General features: G+C 45.6%; 2 protein-coding genes across 4 annotated transcripts; one reads left to right on the top strand and one right to left on the bottom strand.

Moving 5' to 3' along the window:
* Positions 1-143: 143 nt before the first annotated feature.
* On the bottom strand, positions 144-7918 carry LOC124015863 (volume-regulated anion channel subunit LRRC8D-like). 2 transcript variants are annotated; one of them, XM_046331337.1, is made up of 5 exons: positions 7746-7918; positions 3211-4303; positions 2854-3104; positions 1735-2112; positions 144-1604 (listed from the first exon to the last, which is right to left on the bottom strand). In XM_046331337.1, exons 2-5 carry the CDS (start codon positions 4135-4137, stop codon positions 482-484), a joined length of 2679 nt encoding a protein of 892 aa, XP_046187293.1. In that variant the 5' UTR covers positions 4138-4303; positions 7746-7918; the 3' UTR covers positions 144-481. The 2 variants fall into 2 exon arrangements, with proteins under 2 accessions (XP_046187293.1, XP_046187294.1); XM_046331338.1 differs by having other exon boundaries at positions 2854-3089.
* Positions 7919-8643: 725 nt separating this feature from the next.
* On the top strand, positions 8644-15423 carry LOC124016508 (SUN domain-containing protein 2-like). Of its 2 annotated transcripts, none has more exons than XM_046332078.1 (16): positions 8644-8846; positions 9029-9131; positions 9230-9348; positions 9687-9896; positions 10062-10139; positions 10233-10330; positions 10478-10531; positions 10786-10839; positions 11009-11082; positions 11239-11377; positions 11559-11681; positions 13346-13433; positions 14069-14184; positions 14458-14628; positions 14764-14853; positions 15179-15423. In XM_046332078.1, exons 2-16 carry the CDS (start codon positions 9031-9033, stop codon positions 15290-15292), a joined length of 1629 nt encoding a protein of 542 aa, XP_046188034.1. In that variant the 5' UTR covers positions 8644-8846; positions 9029-9030; the 3' UTR covers positions 15293-15423. The 2 variants fall into 2 exon arrangements, with proteins under 2 accessions (XP_046188034.1, XP_046188033.1); XM_046332077.1 differs by having other exon boundaries at positions 10230-10330.
* The last annotated feature ends 6666 nt before the right edge of the window (positions 15424-22089 follow it).

Genomic DNA, 22089 nt, shown 5'->3' with positions numbered 1-22089 from the left:
ATAATAACAATCGTTTCATGTCTATGTCTAATGCAGTGTAGCAGGACATGCATTCATCCAGTCTTATGCAGACTCCTTCAAAATACTGTTTTTACTTTGAAATTAAATTAATAGAGGACTCCTAAAGTGGAAGCAGAGACGAATCAGTTTTTCCAAAGGGTTACATATATGGATGTTATATAAACTGTACAGGGACATAAGGTATCAAACATTTTACTGCAGCAAAGTCTATGAACTTTCATGTAAAATCACTTTTTGTCTAGAAAGATTGTGGATGTGTCAGCGCTGCAGTGATGTACCCCACAAACTCAACAAGTGATAAACATAGAAAAGAGTGGTCAATAAGAAAAATAGGTGGTAAAAAATAAAATGTCAGAAATAAAATAAGCATTAAAAAATATATCAATTGTCCAAATCAATACAAACACTACAAGATGTTGAATGTATTCTATGACAGGTTAGACAATATTCATCTCCAGTTCTATATCCGTGATTCCAGAGCGGAGGAGAAACTCCACTGGGTAGCCGAGAAGTAGGGGAAGCTATCTGAGTCTGGACGGGAGTGTGATTCTAAGGATTTGCCGGTATGAGAGCCCGGCTGGGTTAGGAACTCCTTCACATGTCGTGGCAGTGCATGGAGCAGCCAGTCCTCCACCAGCAGACCTTCTCCATGCAGTCCTGAACAGCAGCCCAGCTCCATGGGCAGCTCTTCTAGACTGTTGTTGCGCAGGTCCAGGCGGGACAGGTGACTCAGGTTGCTTAGCCCTGGAGGCAGGGAACCCAAGGAGTTGTGGGATACATTCAGGCTCCGCAGCTCCAAACAGCGACTGAAGAGCTCTGGAGGCAGACTCTCCAGCCTGTTCCCACTCAGGTCCAGCTCGGTGAGAAATGTCAGCGCCCCTACCTCTGTTGACAGCTCGTCCAGCAGGTTGCCAGCCAGTAGGAGGCGACGTATGTGGTGGAGGGTGAAGAGGGCCGGGGGAAGGCTCTGGAGCTGGTTGTACCCCAGGTCCAGGAGCTCCAGAGCACGCAGTACACCAACACTAGCCGGTAGGGCCAGAACACGGTTATGGGCCAGCCTGAGACAGGAGAGGCGGCGGAGGTGTGCCAGCCCTAGAAGCTCCTCCAGGGTGCGCAGGCTGTTGTGCTGCAGGTCCAGGGTGCGCAGGCTGGTGAGGGCCAGCAGGGCAGAGGGCAGGCGCTCCAGGTGGCAGTCCTGCAGCTGCAACTCGGTTAGGCCGGCCACACGCCGCAGGCCCGTCAGCACCAGCAGCCTGGAGCCCTCGTTGTGGATCTCCAGCCTCACCAGGCTCCCTGCCAACTCCCCCAGCTCCCCGGGCACACGCTGCAGCATGCCCCTCAGGACCAGCACCCGGAGATGGCGGAGCTGCCTGAGGCTTCCCAGGGCCCAACCACGACCCACCCCGCCCTCACAGCCCAGCCGGCCAGAAAGGTGCAACTCCTGCAGGCCGCGGAGAGAGTAGACCCAGCCAGGGATCTCTGCAGCCTGGGTGAAGGTGAGGTGCAGGGCCTCCAGACGCTCCTGCAGAACCACCAGGGCACCAGGCTGCATGGCTGCAGTACAGTGGTACAAATGAAGCTCCCTGTTGTGACATATAAAACAGTTGAAGCCCCTTTGTCTAGAACACACCAAGCCAAACATTTCTATAAAGTGTATATTGCATGTAGATTATTTTAATATTTGGTGGCTTCATTGTTGGCTATATGGCTCACCTGAGTGAGGTCATGTTGGCCACCTGTGCGGGGAGCTTGGCGTCTGAGATGAGCTCCAGCTTGAGCACCACCAGCTGGCTGAGGGTGAAGAGGGCGGGCGGCAGGCGCGGCAGGGCCACCAGCTGCAGCAGGGGCCGTCCCTCTGGGTCGACCGTGGTCATGGAGCGCAGCCTCTCGGCACCCCAGCGCCTCTCCAGGCTCTCCTCCAGCAGGCGTGTCTCGCTGACAGGTGACAGGAAGACGGAAAGGCGCTGGGCCAGTAGGGGGTCGTACTGGTCAGCCATGTGTAACAGGAAGGCCAGGTCATTACATAAATCAGGGACATCCCTCATGGAGCCCAGCTCCCTCAGTTTGTTAAAGGAGTATTGACGCAGGGAGCTGAGGGGTGCGCAACCACAAACAGAGCACTGTATAGTTAACAACAAAAGTACTAAGAGTATAATATGCTGCAGACAGTAGTGGAAAAAGTACCAAATTGTCATACTTGAGTAAAAGTACCTTAATAGAAAATACCTTAATAGAAAATGAATCAAGTAAAAGTGAAAGTCACCCAGCAAAATACTACTTAAGTAAAAGTCTAAAAGTATTTGGTTTTAAATATACTGAAGTATCAATAGTAAAAGTATATGCGTATAATTTCACAGTCTTTATATTAAGAAAACCACACAGCATGATTTTCTAGTTTTTTTCATTTACGGATAGCCAGGGGCACAGTCCAACACTCAGACTTAATTTACTAATGAAGCATGTTGGGTTTAGTGAGTCCGCCAGACCAGGTGCAGTACGGATGATCAGGGATGTTCTTTTGAGAATTGCATGAATTGGACTGTTTTCCTATCATGCTAAGCATTCGTATGTAACAAGTACTTTTGGGTGTCAGGAGTAAAAAGTACATTATTATCCTTAAGAATGTAGAGAAGTAAAAGTAAAAGTAAATAAAAAATATAAATAGTAAATTAAAGTAAACTACTTATGTAGTACTTTAAAGTATTTTTGATTAAGTACATTATACCACTGGCTGCAGAGCAGAGCAAAGCAAATTAAAATAGATGGGAAAATAAAATGCAAATTACAGTCACAACACTCATAAACATTTTGCCACTAATCTGCTATCCAGACCTGTGAAGGATCCAGCTGAGGGTGTAGATGCTCAGCAGGCCAAAGAGCCCCACCAGGCTGACATAGGCCAGCAGCAACTTGTGGAGGACAGAGGCCAGGGCATGGGTACACTCAAAGGCACTGTAGCCAGTCAGGGCGTGGGCCTGGGGTAGGCAGGTGTGGGTGAATGAGATGGAGCTCATCAGAGGGGTGGTGTAGCCCACTATCAGCACCACCAGCAGCACCTTGAACGCCGTCTGGGCCAAGTACACCTCCAGCAAGAGAGAGGAGAAAACAGGGATAGTGAATGTGAAAGTGTGTTATGGTAAACAGATACATCAAAAAGAGTTCAGACACATTCAGCAAATGACCCCTGACCTTGTAGATGACTTCAGAGTTCTCACAGTGGGAGCGGAAGCGGCGCACCCTCTCGAACAGTGCCCTGGCCTGCTCCCCGTCACTCCGGTCCAAACTGGCAACCCGCCGTGAACCATCCAGCACCACAGGGGATTTAGAAGCCGGGACATGGGCCCGGGACAGAGACATGGTGGACAGGGAGGAGGTCCGGGAGAGAGTGGAGGGGCAGGGCGAGGGAGGGGCGGCAGTGGACGTGCTATCCGATCTCACCAGCAGGGGGCTGTCTGTGCCGGAGTCCAGGCTGGACTGGCGGTTGCGGGGTACAGGGGGTGAAAACAGGAGAGTAGGAGGAGGTGTTTGGAGATCCTGGGGGCCTGTCTCTTCCCCTCCCTCCTCCTGGCGGGCGGCATGGGACAGGGCGCGGGAGGTCCAGGGAGACTCACAGCACTTGGCCAGGATGGTCAGGAAGTGCTCTATGCGGGCAGAGGTGAGAGGGAAGTGGAACCAGAAGCAACCGCTGGCCAATAGCACCAGGGACTGGAGTAGAGCCACATAGGGGAAGAAGCGGGAGTACCAGGGCAGGGCCTCGTGGTAGCACACCTGGCTAATGTAGACATACTGCTGGTAGTCCAGGTGGGTGCGTCTGCCCCTAGCAGGGGTCCAAGGGCTGGCTGGTAGGGGGGATGGTTTGGTGGGGGGCCTGTTAGGGGGGTGGGGTTGAGGTACGGCACCACTGCTGGAGGAGGTGTTCTGGTTAGTAGGGGTGGTAGTGAGGTCCAGGGGGAGACACACCACCCTGTCTCGAGATAGCAACAGGGTGCCTGACAACACAGATACCATGAGCATCAGCACCACCAGGTACTCCATGAAGACCTCCCACCAGGGCTTCAGCAGCTTGGAGCTGCCCTGACGCTCACTCAGAGAGGCCAGCTCTGACAGGCTGAACATGGCTTATGCTGGGTAAAGAACTGACTAACAAAATGGTGGAATAGTGATTCTGCTGTCACCAACTCCAATGCTTATTGTGCCAGGATCCAGACCTGAAAGGAATCAGTTGCAGCCCTCCAGTGGGACCAGACCCGACATTTAAAAAACACTGGTGTAGGAGATTTGACTGTTGGGAAAGAGACAAGATAATCCGAAAAGGAAGTGAGATGAAAAAGTGCACTTTATAGGAGACAGATTATTTACAAGACTGGCCTCCAATTCAATCCATTACGTTTTTCCCCAAACAAGTCTTGTGGTTTAGAATTGTTACAGAGAGCGTTGTTAAACAAAGTTAAAAGTGGTTACTCTACCCCGCTGAAAGATAATATGATTCAAAACCACTTGTTTAATATAGTTTAAGGTAATAGGGTAATATGTGACATGTCGTTGGCTGTAGATTTAACTGAATGAGAGGACGTTTCTGGCTCCTGGTTGTCTTCTTCATCCCCCTGACACACACTGCCATATATTAGGCAGTAGTCTAGTCAGTATACCAGTGTGCCCTGGTTATGACAGGCAGGGCCATATATTAGGCAGTAGTCTAGTCAGTATACCAGTGTGCCCTGGTTATGACAGGCAGGGCCATATATTAGGCAGTAGTCTAGTCAGTATACCAGTGTGCCCTGGTTATGACAGGCAGGGCAATATATTAGGCAGTAGTCTAGTCAGTATACCAGTGTGCCCTGGTTATGACAGGCAGGGCCATATATTAGGCAGTAGTCTAGTCAGTATACCAGTGTGCCCTGGTTATGACAGGCAGGGCAATATATTAGGCAGTAGTCTAGTCAGTATACCAGTGTGCCCTGGTTATGACAGGCAGGGCCATATATTAGGCAGTAGTCTAGTCAGTATACCAGTGTGCCCTGGTTATGACAGGCAGGGCCATATATTAGGCAGTAGTCTAGTCAGTATACCAGTGTTCCCTGGTTATGACAGGCAGGGCAATATATTAGGCAGTAGTCTAGTCAGTATACCAGTGTGCCCTGGTTATGACAGGCAGGGCCATATATTAGGCAGTAGTCTAGTCAGTATACCAGTGTGCCCTGGTTATGACAGGCAGGGCAATATATTAGGCAGTAGTCTAGTCAGTATACCAGTGTGCCCTGGTTATGACAGGCAGGGCCATATATTAGGCAGTAGTCTAGTCAGTATACCAGTGTGCCCTGGTTATGACAGGCAGGGCCATATATTAGGCAGTAGTCTAGTCAGTATACCAGTGTGCCCTGGTTATGACAGGCAGGGCCATATATTAGGCAGTAGTCTAGTCAGTATACCAGTGTGCCCTGGTTATGACAGGCAGGGCCATATATTAGGCAGTAGTCTAGTCAGTATACCAGTGTGCCCTGGTTATGACAGGCAGGGCCATATATTAGGCAGTAGTCTAGTCAGTATACCAGTGTGCCCTGGTTATGACAGGCAGGGCCATATATGACCTCTTTCTCCCCTCTCTCTCCAGATGAAATCTCGCGTCTTGTGACGGCCGGCCGCCCAACAACCTGCCCGCTTGACCCTATCCCCTCCTCTCTTCTCCAGACCATTTCCGGAGACCTTCTCCCTTACCTCACCTCACTCATCAACTCATCCCTGACCGCTGGCTACGTCCCTTCCGTCTTCAAGAGAGCGAGAGTTGCACCCCTTCTGAAAAAACCTACACTCGATCCCTCCGATGTCAACAACTACAGACCAGTATCCCTTCTTTCTTTTCTCTCCAAAACTCTTGAACGTGCCGTCCTTGGCCAGCTCTCCCGCTATCTCTCTCTGAATGACCTTCTTGATCCAAATCAGTCAGGTCTCAAGACTAGTCATTCAACTGAGACTGCTCTTCTCTGTATCACGGAGGCGCTCCGCACTGCTAAAGCTAACTCTCTCTCCTCTGCTCTCATCCTTCTAGACCTATCGGCTGCCTTCGATACTGTGAACCATCAGATCCTCCTCTCCACCCTCTCCGAGTTGGGCATCTCCGGCGCGGCCCACGCTTGGATTGCGTCCTACCTGACAGGTCGCTCCTACCAGGTGGCGTGGCGAGAATCTGTCTCCTCACCACGCGCTCTCACCACTGGTGTCCCCCAGGGCTCTGTTCTAGGCCCTCTCCTATTCTCGCTATACACCAAGTCACTTGGCTCTGTCATAACCTCACATGGTCTCTCCTATCATTGCTATGCAGACGACACACAATTAATCTTCTCCTTTCCCCCTTCTGATGACCAGGTGGCGAATCGCATCTCTGCATGTCTGGCAGACATATCAGTGTGGATGACGGATCACCACCTCAAGCTGAACCTCGGCAAGATGGAGCTGCTCTTCCTCCCGGGGAAGGACTAACCGTTCCATGATCTCGCCATCACGGTTGACAACTCCATTGTGTCCTCCTCCCAGAGCGCTAAGAACCTTGGCGTGATCCTGGACAACACCCTGTCGTTCTCAACTAACATCAAGGCGGTGGCCCGTTCCTGTAGGTTCATGCTCTACAACATCCGCAGAGTACGACCCAGGCACTTGTCATCTCCCGTCTGGATTACTGCAACTCGCTGTTGGCTGGGCTCCCTGCCTGTGCCATTAAACCCCTACAACTCATCCAGAACGCCGCTGCCCGTCTGGTGTTCAACCTTCCCAAGTTCTCTCACGTCACCCCGCTCCTCCGCTCTCTCCACTGGCTTCCAGTTGAAGCTCGCATCCGCTACAAGACCATGGTGCTTGCCTACGGAGCTGTGAGGGGAACGGCACCTCAGTACCTTCAGGCTCTGATCAGGCCCTACACCCAAACAAGGGCACTGCGTTCATCCACCTCTGGCCTGCTCGCCTCCCTACCACTGAGGAAGTACAGTTCCCGCTCAGCCCAGTCAAAACTGTTCGCTGCTCTGGCCCCCCAATGGTGGAACAAACTCCCTCACGACGCCAGGACAGCGGAGTCAATCACCACCTTCCGGAGACACCTGAAACCCCACCTCTTTAAGGAATACCTAGGATAGGATAAGTAATCCTTCTCACCCCCCCCCTTTAATATTTAGATGCACTATTGTAAAGTGACTGTTCTACTGGATGTCATAAGGTGAATGCACCAATCTGTAAGTCGCTCTGGATAGGAGCGTCTGCTAAATGACTTAAATGTAAATGTAAATTATGTATATTAGGCAGTAGTCTAGTCAGTATACTAGTGTGCCCTGGTTATGACAGGCAGGGCCATATATTAGGCAGTAGTCTAGTCAGTATATCAGTGTGCCCTGGTTATGACAGGCAGGGCCATATATTAGGCAGTAGTCTAGTCAGTATACCAGTGTGCCCTGGTTATGACAGGCAGGGCCATATATTAGGCAGTAGTCTAGTCAGTATATCAGTGTGCCCTGGTTATGACAGGCAGGGTACGCTCGAGGAAGAGTGTCCTACAGAATATTGGAAGTGTCATTCGCATTGTGTTACACATTTATGTGAGTTTGACATTGGAATGCAATATTTCAGTAGCCAATATTCAGGTTAAGATTTGCATTTAAAGTTAATCAGTTACTAAATCAGATGCCTTAATTATTCTCAATAGTTGTTAAATAACGCAATGCAAAAATAATAAAACTTACCTGCAACCACAGCACGTTTGTCAGACAGGTTTTTCTTTCACAAAAACGTGTTCTAGTCTGTATGCTGCTCAAACCGTGTCTAGAAAAACAACAGTGAATTGCGCTGTGCATCGCTCTGGGGTGACTAGTCCGGTGCGGTCCGGTTCTCTCAAGAATGAAACTTCATAAAAAACTTTTTCTGTTGCGGGCGGTGACTGGTGCTGAGAGTGGAGCGCCGCAGCAGTGGTGACAAACACGGGGTTTTGGCTCTTTAACGGTTGTCATGACGAAGTGAGGTGTTGAGAAGAAATCTAATTAATTTCAGCCCAGTCCGTAGCCAAAGCCTTTTATTGCAATAGAAGGCTCTGTCTGTAGCCTAGTCCTACTCCCCTCCAAAAAGTATTATTACAAGCAAACAACATTAAATAATAATTTACTACAAAAAATATACAGTGTCTTTTGTGCTTATTTATTTCACCCTGGCTGGCACATGTTCCCTCTTACAGTAGCTTTATAGGCTTACAATTTGTATAATGAGACTCAAATAAACCGAAGAGATGAAGGCTATTGTTCAGCTGCCCGGGCCGGGGAGATGAAGCCTTAATGAGTTGTTTAGCTGGGCTAAATATAATTCAAATTACAATGCATCACATTTCTTGTGAGATTAGTATTAATAGTGCATGGTCCTTTTTAAATAAACCTAATAAATAAATAAAATAAACGTATTACTTTTTCGAACAATCAATGGACATATGGAGACGAATGCGGGAGGACCGCTGTCAATCAAGGGTCAGCGCTATCAAGGATCCTTGGGACATACACCATTGAAGTTGACATGTGAAAGGGTAAGGGTAAGGGTTAGGTTATGGGTTAAGGTTAGGGTATGGGTTAAGGTTAGGGTTGGGGTTTAGGGTAGTGATCGCACTGCCAGTCAATCAAGTAGGCCAGAGCGCGCAGCGAGCCGATTATGACGTGTCCTGGGCTCCTTCTACGCAACAATGTAAATAACGGTGTAATTGCCGTTTTCAACACAGTGGCTCATTTGCAAAGTTTCACTTGCTCTTGCAACATCTGATTTTACAGACTGCGACAATTACTGTAGCCTATGATTGCAAGACTCCGGTAAGAAGAAGGCTATTTATATCTGTGATAAAATGCCTGGCTTTAGTCAATAGGCCTAGTTGTTTAAAAGTAGGCTAATTTGAAATAAATAAATAAAGCCTGGCTTTAGTCAATAGGCCTATTTGTTTAAAAGTAGGCTAATTTGAAATAAATACATCTCACTTGCCCCCCCCCCCCCTCAGTCATGCCTAGGAGAAGCGCGAGGCTAGTAACCGGAGGGTACTATAACCAGCCCTCCGATGATGAGTCTTCCTCCTGCATCTCCTACAGGGAGAGCCCCGTCAGGTGATTGATTATGTGTATGAGTGCCATCTTGCGTGCGATCTTTTTTGTATTGAACCGTAGTGTTAGAGCAGTGTTAAAACTGTGTGTGTCCCTCTCAGGGTTTTCAATAAGAAGAGAACTGGGGGACATAATGATTCTTCCCGATCCAGTCAGGCCAGCAGCACTGTCAGTGCCACCAACTTCACCAATGAGCGAAACATCAATGCTGATGACATTGGTACTGCAGACATCACTTCCTGTCCTAGCTAGTTGGTGTTCACGTTGCCAACCTCTATTAGCCCCTTGTGTCAACTAGTCGCCTGGTCTGAGATCTGTTTGTTCTGTCCTTCCAACTCCTGTGGTCATTGTCACGCCATGGCAATGGCCATAGGAGTTGGCAAGACAACATAAACAGATCTGCGACCAGGCCTACCCTCTAACCCCATTGCTTGGATTAGACATTTGTGTCAGTCTGAAATAATTGGATATGTATACACAATATACTGTATATGTCTAAAATACTCAACCTCCCTTATCTCCCTCTCTCTGCCTCTCCCCTCTCCCTCCCTATGTCAGATTTGGCTCCGACATTGAGGGTCACCCAGAGAAGGCAGACCTTCCTGTCTCCTTCTAGTGTGGCCCCCAGTGTGGCCCTGGAGCCCAGCCTGAGATTCTCAAGCATGAGCTACAGCTCTGGCTACTGCTCTGAAGAGCCACAAAGGCCTAGGACATGCTCCAGCAGGAGCTTCTCTAGTGGATTTGGCACAAGGACCGATGCTATTTTCAGTGAGTGCAATGTGTATGTGTTTGTGTACGAGAGACAACATTAGAGACAGCTGGTCTCTATACTCGTAGTTTGTTAGCATTAGCTGAGCGTTAACTTTTCTCTCTGCTTGTGCCTTGTTTGTTAGCATTAGTATTAGCTTTTGCCCAATGTGTTTCCCCCTGTAGCTCGTTCATGGTTGCCTTCCTGGTTGCCTTTCTGGTTTGCCATCCTGCTCTTCCTCCTCCCCTTTCTTCTGACCTTCGGTGAGTGCTACATCACATGTTTACACATCTAAATGTCCTCCTACTCAACTAGATGTCCTCTGTGTAACTAGTACTACAATGTCTTCCCAGCAGTATTCCTGTTTTCGACTGCATTCCCCACCATGAACCTTAATCTGATGACCCGACCGACTCAACCTGACCCTCGACCTGATCTGACTCAAAAGACTACGGTAAGGACCTGTTTTTCATCTGTCTAATACTGTACTTAGCCCTACTGTTTGTCTCATGTCTATTATCTATGCATTGATTGGGTGAATGTTGCATTGAAGTTACGAGCCTGATTGTCCAATAAGGACTTGTTGAATCTCTTTCTACAGCATGGAACTCCTATCATGAATTCAGCTTTCGAAATGCAAATGGATACAATACTGGTGAGAGAGAGAGAAAGTGAGAGAAGGGGGGGGGGGGGGGAGAGATAGGTCCCGAAAATAGGTTGGGGTCAATTCTATTTTAATTCCATCATTTCAGGGAAGTACACTAAAATTCCAATTCCTAGTCTCTTATGCTTTTCAATTCTGAACATTTTTCATTTAAATTGGAGTTTGGTTCACTTTCTCAATTGACTAGAATTTAAATGGAATTGACCTCAATCATGATGGACATGTTGCATGTGTGTGTCTTGCAGGGAGAGATTGAAATGATGAAACAGAAAGAAAACCAGCAACAGGACATTTCCGAGGTGAGACACGTCAATCTAACCCTTTAAATAGACATACCTTCAAAGTTTAAAAACACTGCCCAATGTTGTGTTTCGTCCAATATTCTTTAATTTAGGTGTCAATAATTGCCTCTCAGGAAGGAATGAAGACAATTTAATTGAATTGAATTGAGTTTGTCTTCCCCTATAGATGTTACAAAGAATGAGTAAGGACCTGAGGGGTGTGAAGACCGAGATTGACGACATGAGAGTGAGGGTGGACAGGTGAGTGTGTGCCAGTCCTGAAACAAGCTCAGTGCCTTGCCCCTAGCTCCTAGCCCCTAACCCCTAGCTCCTACTCCTGAAAGGTATGTTGTTTTCTATTCTACAAGACAAACCTCTCCCAAAATGGAAAATAAAGTTGTATTGTATTGTCTCTAGTGTGGACTTTGAGAGTGTGAGCTTTGATCGTCGCCTGGATCAGGAAGCTACAGAGTTCAGCAAGCAGGTGGCTGATCTACAAGAACACCTACTCTTTACTAGAGGAAGAGTTAGGGCCATGGAGGACATCAGCGACACGGTAACACACACACACACACACACACACACACACACACACACACACACACACACACACACACACACACACACACACACACACACACACACACACACACACACACACACACACACACACACACACACACACACACACACAAACCCTTTATTTCATAATATATGTGATCTCTCTGTTTCTGTAGCTGCAGCATCAGGTGACCTCTATAAAGAACCAGCCTCCTCCCACTCTGACACCAACCAACACACACCTGACCCCTGAGTTCATAGAGGCCATGGGCAAATGGCTCAGAGATAGATTGGCCCAGGTACAGTGGCTTCCGAAAGTATTCACCCCCCTTGGCAATTTTCCTATTTTGTTGCCTTACAACCTGGAATTAAAATAGATTTTGGGGGGGGGGTTGTATAATTTGATTTACACATCATGCCTACCACTTTGAAGAAGCAAAATATTTATTTATTGTGAAACAGACAAAGTCAATACTTTGTATAGCCACCTTTAGCAGCAATTACAACTGCAAGTCTCTTTGGGTATGTCTCTATAAGCTTGGCACATCTAGCCCGCTGGGATTTTTGCTCATTCTTCAAGGCAAAACTGCTCCGGCTCCTTCAAGTTGGTTGGGTTCCGCTGGTGTACAGCAATATTTAACTCATACCACAGATTCTCAAATGGATTGAGGTCTGGGCTTTGACTTGGCCACTCCAAGATATTTAAATGTTTCCCCTTAAACCACTCAAGTGTTGCTTTAGCAGTATAATTAGGGCCATTGTCTTGCTGGAAGGTGAATCTCCATCCCAGTCTCAAATCTCTGGAAGACTGACACAGGTTTTCCTCAATAATTTCCCTGTATTTTGCACCATCCATCATTCCTTCAATTCTGACCATTTTCCCAGTCATTGCAGATTAAAAACATCCACACAGCATGATGCTGCCACCAGCATGCTTCACTGTGGGGATGATGTTCTCGGGGTGATGAGAGGTGTTGGGTTTGCGCCAGACATAAGAGTTTTCCTTGATGGCCAAAAAGCTACATTTTTGTCTAATCTGACCAAACTTCCATAAGTTTTAGGAGTCTCCCACATGCCTTTTGGCGAACACCAAACGTGTTTGCTTATTTTTTTCTTTAAGCAATGGCTTTTTTTCTGGCCACTCTTCCGTAAAGCCCAGCACTGTGAAGAGTGCGGCTTAAATTGGGCCAATGGACAGATTCTCCAATCTCTGCTGTGGAGCTTTGCAGCTCCTTCAGGGTTATCTTTGGTCTCTTTGTTTCCTCTCCTCTCTGATTAATGCCCTCCTTGCCTGGTCCATGAGTTTTGGTGGGCGGCCCTCTCTTGGCAGGTTTGTTGTCGTGCCATATTTTTCCCATTAAGTTGTAATCAATTTAATGGTGCTCTGTGGGATGTTGAAAGTTTTGGATATGTTTTTATAACCCAACCCTGATATGTACTTCTCCACTACTTCGTCCCTGACCTGTTTGGAGAGCTCCTTGGTCTTCATGGTGCCGCTTGGCGGTGTTGCAGACTCTGGGGCCTTTCGGAACAGGTGTATATATACTGGGATCATGTGACACTTAGATTGCACACAGGTGGACTTTATTTAACTAATTATGTGACTTCTGAAGGTAATTGGTTGTACCATATCATATTTAGTGGCTTCATAGCAAAGTGTGTGAATACATATGCACAAACCACTTTTCCATTTTTAATTTTTTTTATTTTTTGAAATATTTTTTTTTTCTCATTTCACTTAACCAATTTGGACTATTTTGTGTATTTCCATTACATTAAATCCAAATAAAAATCAATTTAAATTACAGGTTGTAATGCAACAAAATAGGAAAAACGCCAAGGGGATGAATACTTTTGCAAGGCAATGTAGATGTTTATTTTTGGGATATTTTGTATTATTTGCCCCAAATATGAACAGGAAATGTGATATAATTGTGTGTAAATCTATGTTTGTGTGTGTCAGGATGAGAGACAGGATGTGAAACAGGTGGTGAAAGACTGCAGTCGTCCACTGGCTGACAAAATGCCCAACTTCGCACTCGAGTCCCAAGGTTTGTGACTGATCCTGGCCAAAGAAGGTCACAGTTGCAACCCATGTTACACCTGGAATAAACAAGCGTATGTACTGTCAAGACCGGGTTACAAACTCGGGTCTCCGGTGTGAGAAACAGTCACTTAGCAAACTGAGCCACTAATAGTCGGCAGAACCCAGAAGATGAGGCAGACACAGCAGTACTTGAGACTGTTTTAATAAAGTAAAAAGGAAAGCTCTTCAGGCAAAAATATAAATCCACAACATCAAAAGTAATTCTAAGAGAAAAGGGTAAAAAGCACAATGGGGGCATCTAGTGGCCAAAACCGGAACAATCCTGACACATACAGTCAATAACACAATAGATAAAAAGGAAGTCTATATACAGTGTGTGCAAATGACCTAAAATAAATCTGTTCCCAAGTATTCCCACGCATAATAGAGAGACACGTGATCGTATACCAATGTAAGCAAGGTTTGAAGTGATCATGTTTTTGTCAAATATTATATCTGTTTGGAATTATTTTATGTTCCAGCCCCTCGATCATCCACTCACAAAAAAATCTGCCCACGGCTGAATCTAGTTTATGATCCCTGGTATAGACTATATTATTGAATATGCTCAGAGCTCACTGTGTGTGTGTCTGTGTGTAGGTGCCAGCATTGTAACCAGTCGTTGCTCTGAGACATATAAGACCGGTTCGGCCCGAGTGAGTTTCCTGGGGATTCCCCTGTGGTCTCCATCAGAGAGCCCCCGGACTGTAATTCAGGTAAGTATCTCTCTCTCTCTCTCTCTCTCTCTCTCTCTCTCTCTCTCTCTCTCTCTCTCTCTCTCTCTCTCTCTCTCTCTCTCTCTCTCTCTCTCTCTCTCTCTCTCTCTCTCTCTCTCTCTCTCTCTCTCTCTCTCTCTCTCTCTCTCTCTCCTTCCTTTGTAAACTGTAATGTAATGTGACCATGATTGAATGCACTTTAAAGATCACTGTCAGCCTGACACGCCTCTGTCTTGCTTCCCCCCTACTCTTCCCTTTCTCTCCTCTCCAAAGGGCCAGCTGGTGCAGCCTGGTAAGTGTTGGCCTTTCCACGGGGCCCAGGGCACCATGACTGTGGCTCTGTCTCACCCTGTCCACGTCACCCACGTTACCATGGAGCACATCTCCACTGCCGTCTCTCCCACTGGACATATAGACAGCGCTCCTAAGGACTTTGCTGTCTACGTGAGTCACCTCTGACCCCTGTATATTTGATCATAACCACACAGGAATGTTTTTGGAGTGTTATGCTGAGTACCTTTAATTAACTCTCTCTCTCTTGCTCTCTCTCTCTCTCTCTCTCTCGCTCGGTGTCTGTAGGGCATAACTACTGACAGTGAAGAGGGAACCCTGCTCGGGACTTTCATGTTTAACCAAGCTGGGGATCCTATCCAGACATTTAAACTGCCTGTGAGTCAGACACTAACAAAGACATATTAGAGATACACATGGTAGAGACCCACTGGGCACACACTGGTTGAATCAACATTGTTTAAACGTCATTTCAATAAAATTATGTTGAACCAAAGTGGAATAGACGTTGACTTGACATCTGTGCCCTGTGGGGATACACATGGTAGAGATACAGATAACATGATTCCAGACATTGACACAGATTATTTCAATTTCATTTGGCTTTAAGCAGTTTAACTTTTGGGGTGATTGTTTGTGCAACAGGCGGGCTGATATAATCATTTTGACGCTTTGATTATAACAGTGGACTTCTCTCTCTCAGAACCCTAACCGTGTCTATCGTTATGTGGAGCTCCGTATCATCAGCAACTGGGGTCACCAGGACTACACATGTGTGTATCGCTTCCGGGTTCACGGCAAGATGCCTTCTGCATGAGACAGATCCGCTGTCCACCCCAACCCCAGTGTGTGTGTCATCCAACCCAATAATATCTTATTTTCCATACTGGAGCGTATATTTTGCCTCTAGCAAATATGTACATCTAAATAAAATCTCTTTTTGGTCGATTCTGGGGTGATTTCATGCGTACAAACTCACACATATATATATATATATATATATATATATATATATATATATATATATATATAGTATCGACACACACGATAAGATGCACAATAAGATGCATTGGTGCTCCATATCCACCAGGGGTCATTGATGATTAGGCAAAGACTCCCAGAGTGTCAAGCACCGCAACTATAGGCTTCTAACTATGTGGAAGAGTCACTAAATGAATGTGGGAGGAAATGTATTTCTTGGTCCATTGTCTTGTCCTGGTGATCACACATAGGTAGGCTACTGTGCAGTAACAGCATGGGATTGTGTTTTTGGATTTTCCATTTGTTTGATGTTATTGAACTTCTATTTGTTCCATTTTGCAGGTGTGTGTGTGTGTGTGGTATCTGTGTCAGGGGGAGTTTTAGAAGGCTTACAGTAACTACATGGAGGGAGATGGCCAATATAATGTAGCTATTGTACACAGCAGTGTGTTTCTTAGTGTGTATGTCTATTTGTGCTGGCCTAGAGAGGTTAGAAAAACCAATGCTGGGACTGGATGGGTGCGACCTTGCAGTGATGGGAACCAGAGCGGATGTGAAAGGGATGTGTCAAGTCGAGAGAGAAAATCTCATGAGAGTGTGAATCGCAGCTGCAAGAGACAGAGGATTGTGCAGATTATTCTGCCTCATATATGATAAGCACGTGCATCTAAATTCATGTTTAATTCACCTCTATCCTTATATGCAGATAACTGCCAAGATATTGTAAAACACCAACATAAAGTGTCTTAACAGGGCGTTGGGCCACCATGAGCTGCCAGAACAGCTTTAATTATCCTTGGCATAGATGCTACAAGTGTCCGGAACTCTATTGGAGGGATGCAACAACATTCTTTCATGAGAAATTCAATCATTTGGTGTTTTGTTGGTGGTATAAAATGCTGTCTCAGGCGCTGCTCCAGAATCTTTCATAAGTGTTCAATTGGGTTGAGATCTGGTAACACACACACACACACACACACACACACACACACACACACACACACACACACACACACACACACACACACACACACACACACACACACACACACACACACACACACACACACACACACACACACACACACACACACACACACACACACACTTTATTAAACCCCAATGCTCCTTTGAGATCCCTCTTTTGAAGTCACTGAAATCTCTTCTTCTAGCCATTGTAGCCCAAACATATTTTATTTTATTTAACCTTTATTTAACTAGGCAAGTCAGTTAAGAACAAATTTTTGTTTACAATGACAGCTTACCTCGGCCAGACCCTAACCCGGACGACACTGAGCCAATTGTGCGCCACCCTATGGGACTCCCAATTACGGCCGGTTGTGATACAGCCTGGAATCAAACCAGGGTCTGTAATGATGCCTCTAGCACTGAGATGTAGTGCCTTAGACTGCCCGAGTGGGCAACTGGGCAACATTTTTATGCATGATAAGCATGATGGGATGTTAATCACTTAAATAACTCAGGAACTAAACCTGTGTGGAAGCACCTGCTTTCAATATCCTCCTGAGACATAAGTGTTTGGAGTGGGGGGGGAAGATTACCAAGAACTTTAAAAAATATATATATTGTTATTTATCTTTTATTGTAAATGCTAAATTGTCTTCTGTAGTTGTCATTAGGACATAAATAGGAACATTACAGTCAATGGGTAGGTAAAATGTCACGCCCTGACCTTAGAGATCCTTTTATTTCTCTATTTGGTTAGGTCAGGGTGTGACTACGTTGGCCTGGTATGGTTCTCAATCAGAGGCAGCTGTCTATCATTGACTCTGATTGGGGATCATATTTAGGCAGCCTTTTTCCACCTGTTGTGTGTGGGATCTTGTTTTTGTATTGTAGCCTTTTTGCACTACAAAGCTGCACATTAGTTTTGTTACTCTTTATTGTTTTGTTGCTGGTTCACATTAATAAACATGATGAACGCCTTCCACGCGGCACCATGGTCCAATCCTTCTAACAACGATCATCGTTACATAAAAAACATAGTTGCGCCATCCAGGTGTCCACTACAGAGGACATTTCTTGATAAGCTCTTATTTAATGTGCAAAAGTACATTTACATTACATTTAAGTCATTTAGCAGACGCTCTTATCCAGAGCGACTTACAAATTGGAGTATTACAGTCCTGACAACTCACTTAACTATTCCTGAGATATTCACTTACTAGAAACAATTTTAATATCAAACTCACAAATCTGAATTCCATAAAATAAGCTAATTTTGACTAAAGCCTTTTTTAAAGAACCAGTAAGGTTGTCAAGGTCACACCCGAACACGTGATAAAATTTATAAGCCCAGAATGTCCTCTCAAAGTGACAACAGGACTTAATAGGGTGGCTTGTATGGCCTCAGAGATAAGGACCAAGAACTGATGTCCACTAGAGGACAACATGAATTGCTGGGTCTCAGAAGGCTATAGTTTGTATCACTCATTTACTCAAGTGTTTCCTTTATTTTGGCAGTTACCTGCATATCCTTACATATTTGGCACAGTAGTTGAATGCACTATTGCTATTCTGGATATTTCTGTTGATATTGTATCTCTATACAAACCTGCAAAGTCAGTTGAATACAAAATACTCTATTTGGTGTGTTGGCTATTTGTTTGTGTTTGCTTATTCATGTGTGTGAGGCAGAGAGACTGGTGTTTTGGGTGTGGTGTGTGTGACAGAGGCTTCACACGTCCACCCTGTGTGTTTGGATGTGTGTATGTGTGAGTGTGTGTTTGGATGTGTGTGTGTGTGTGTGTGTGTGTTTGAGCGAACTTGACTATGATTGTCAGTAAATGGACTTCTCCCTCCATCAGAGTTGGTTTTATCTTAGAAGGAAATATATTACAATTCATACATATCAGATTCACCATCAATGCGCGGTAGAGAGCAGAGACCTGAGTCACCGGGTAAAAACAGTCCCGTCATACACAGAGATCCACTCCATCAGAGTTTAGAATACAGGGATACAGTGCTTTTTTAAATTTTAAATTTTGTTGTGTTACAAAGTGGGCTTAACATTTATTTAATTGTCATTTGTTAATGATCTACACAGTCTAATTTTAAATTGGAAGAAAAATTATAACTTTTTCAAAGCAAATTATGGAAAACAAAAACCAAAATATATTAGATAAGTATTCAACCCCCTGAGTCAATACATGTTAGAATCACCTTTGCCGCAGTTACAGCTGTGAGTATTTCTGGGTAAGTCTATATCACGATCGTCATACCGATGAGACCATGGCGCAGCGTGAGATGAATACATTCTTCCTTAATAAACGAAGAACACTTAAACAAAACGACCATGACGCTAATAACCGCGAGTGCTGACATGCAACTACACATAGACAATAACCCACAAATCTAAAATGGCAACCTAAATAGGATCCCCAATCAGAGACAACGATTGGGAACCAATTCAGGCCACCATAGACCTACATATACCTAGACATACTAAAACCCCATAGATATACAAAAACCCTAGACAAGTTAAAAACGCTAGACAAGACAAAAACACAACCAACCACCCTCGTCACACCCTGACCTAACCAAAATAATCAAGAAAACAAAGATAACTAAGGTCAGGGAGTGACAGTGTAAGAGTTTTGTACACCTGGATTGTACAGTATTTGCCTATTATTCTATTTAAAATACTTCAAGCTCTGTCAAGTTCCGTGTTGATCATTGCTAGACAGCCATTTTCAAGTCTTGCCATAGATTTTCAAGTTGATTTAACTCAAAGCTGTAACTAAGTCACTCAGGAACATTCAATGTTGTCTTGGTAAGCAACTCCGGTGTATATTTGGCCTTGTGTTTTAGGTTATTGTCCTGCTGAAAGGTGAATTTGTCTCCCTGTGTCTGTTGGAATTTTGTCGGAACCAAGTTTTCCTCTAGGATTTTGCCTGTACTTAGCTCTATTCCGTTACCTTTTATCTAAAAAATAGTTATTGCCGATGACAAGCATTCTCATAACATGATGCAGCCACCACCATGCTTGAAACTATGGAGAGTGGTACTCAGTAATGTGTTGTGTTGTAGTTGCCCCAAACATAGGAATTTGTATTTAGACAAAACGTAAATGTATTTGCCACATTTTTTGCAGTATTACTTTAGTGCCTTGTTGCAAACAGGGTGCATGTCTTGGAATATTTGGAATATATTCACTCTGTCATTTAGGTTAGTATTGGTTAGTATTGTGTAGTATATTCACTCTGTCATTTAGGTTAGTATTGTGGAGTAACTACAAGGTTATTGATCGATTCTCAATTTTCTCCTATCACAGCCATTAAGCTCTTTAACTGTTTTAAAGTCACCATTGGCCTCATAGTGAAATCCCTGAGCGGTTTGCTTCCTCTCCGGCAACTGAGTTGGGAAGGAAGCCTGTATCTTTATAGCGACTGGCTATATTGATACACCATCCAAAGTGTAATTAATATCTTCACCATGCTCAAAGGGATATTCAGTGTATGCTTTTTAAAAATCCATCTACCAATAGGTGCCCTTCTTTGCAAGCCATTGGAAAACCCCCCTGGTCTTTGTGGTTTAATCTGTCCTTGAAATTCATTGCTCGACTGAGGGACCTTACAGATAAATTGTATGTGTGGGGGTACAGAGATGGGGTAGTCATAAAAACATATGTTAAACACTATTATTGAGGGCCTCCCGGGTGGCGCAGTGGTTAAGGGCGCTGTACTGCAGCGTCAGCTGTGCCACCAGAGACTCTGGGTTACACATCTTTTGTAACCGGCCGCGACCGGGAGGTCCGTGGGGCGATGCACAATTGGCCTAGTGTCGTCCGGGTTAGGGAGGGGTTGGCCGATAGGGATGTCTTTGTCTCATCGCGCACCAGCGACTCCTGTGGCAGGCCGGGCGCAGTGCGCGCTAACCAAGGTTGCCAGGTGCACGGTGTTTCCCCCGACACATTGGTGCGGCTGGCTTCCGGGTTGGATGCGCGCTTGGTTGGATTGTGTATCGGAGGACGCATGACTTTCAACCTTCGTCTCTCCTGTGCAATTTATTATTCCTGAACGTATGAAGGCTTGCCATAACAAAGGGGTTGTATACTTATTGACTCAAGACTCAGCTTTTAATTTTTAATTAATGTGTAAAAAATATCTAAAAACATAATTCCGCTTTGACATTATGGGGTATTGTGTGTAAATCAGTGACACAAAATACCAATGTAATCCATTTTATATGCTGGCTGTCACACAACAAAAGATTGAAGAAGTCAAGGGGTGTGAACACTTTCTGAAGGCACTGTACATCATTATACTACCATCAAGGCCCAAAATATAAGTGCATTTTTATCATCTCATAACACTTTTGCTGGATCAAGATTAGTGAGATTCGTGACAGTGACATAAGTGCTTTTCAACACTATGACTGATATCTTAACTGTGAATGAGGGGAAGTGTTAAGATGAGACCACACAGAGCAGTCACCACCTCTTCACTCATCTACAGTATGACAGATGATAAATGCTAAACAAATTAGGACATGAAATTTCCATGTGGTGGTGGTGTTAGGTTATTATACTGTAATGTAGTGTACAGGGAGGTATGAATGCCTTGGGTACCATAGAGTTTCAGAGTTCTCACACCCCCTGACCTCCCACTATCCTTCCATAGTAAGCGAGAGAGTAGCATCACGTGATCGGCTTCTAGGCCATATACACAAGACTAGAAACAGAGTGAAATGCCATGAAGAAAGATTTAGAGAGAGAGAATATAACAGGAAGGCTGAGCTACAGAGCAGCCACGACACATAGATGTGTCAAGAGATGTCTGGTAGTGGGCGTGGCCAGGAGACCTCTTCAACGAATGTAATCTATTATTATACCAGGGGTCGTTTTTTTGTTGTTCTCCAAATCTAGAGTAGTCACAAGCTCCTGTCCTCTCACTCACCTTCTCACACCTTTTCCATGCAATGTGAGAGAGAGAGAAAGAGGGGAAATGAATGTGTGAGATGGGTGGGTGGGGGAGCGAGTCCTGTTGGTGACAGAGAAAAAGAAGATGTGGGCCATGAGAAAGTACACCCAGCCCCCTGACTGAAACCACAGCCACCAACCAACCACATATACAGAGATGCACACAGCCAGCTGTAACCATGGCCTACTGCTGACGGCAACCCTCTGACCATCTCCATCTCTCTCCCGCCATCTCCATCTCTCTCCCGCCATCTCCATCTCTCTCCCGCCATCTCCATCTCTCTCCCGCCATCTCCATCTCTCTCCCGCCATCTCCATCTCTCTCCATCTCCATCTCTCTCCCGCCATCTCCATCTCTCTCCCGCCATCTCCATCTCTCTCCCGCCATCTCCATCTCTCTCCCCCCATCTCCATCTCTCTCCCCCATCTCCATCTCTCTCCATCTCCATCTCCATCTCCATCTCTCCCGCCATCTCCATCTCTCATCTCCATCTCCCGCCATCTCCATCTCTCCCGCCATCTCCATCTCTCTCCCGCCATCTCCATCTCTCTCCCGCCATCTCCATCTCTCTCCCGCCATCTCCATCTCTCTCCCGCCATCTCCATCTCTCTCCCGCCATCTCCATCTCTCTCCCGCCATCTCCATCTCTCTCCCCCCATCTCCATCTCTCTCCCCCCATCTCCATCTCTCT

This window comes from Oncorhynchus gorbuscha, linkage group LG26 (genome assembly GCF_021184085.1).
Source record: "Oncorhynchus gorbuscha isolate QuinsamMale2020 ecotype Even-year linkage group LG26, OgorEven_v1.0, whole genome shotgun sequence".
Taxonomy (NCBI): Eukaryota; Metazoa; Chordata; class Actinopteri; order Salmoniformes; family Salmonidae; genus Oncorhynchus; species Oncorhynchus gorbuscha.
This window is presented reverse-complemented; position numbering and strand designations above follow the sequence as displayed.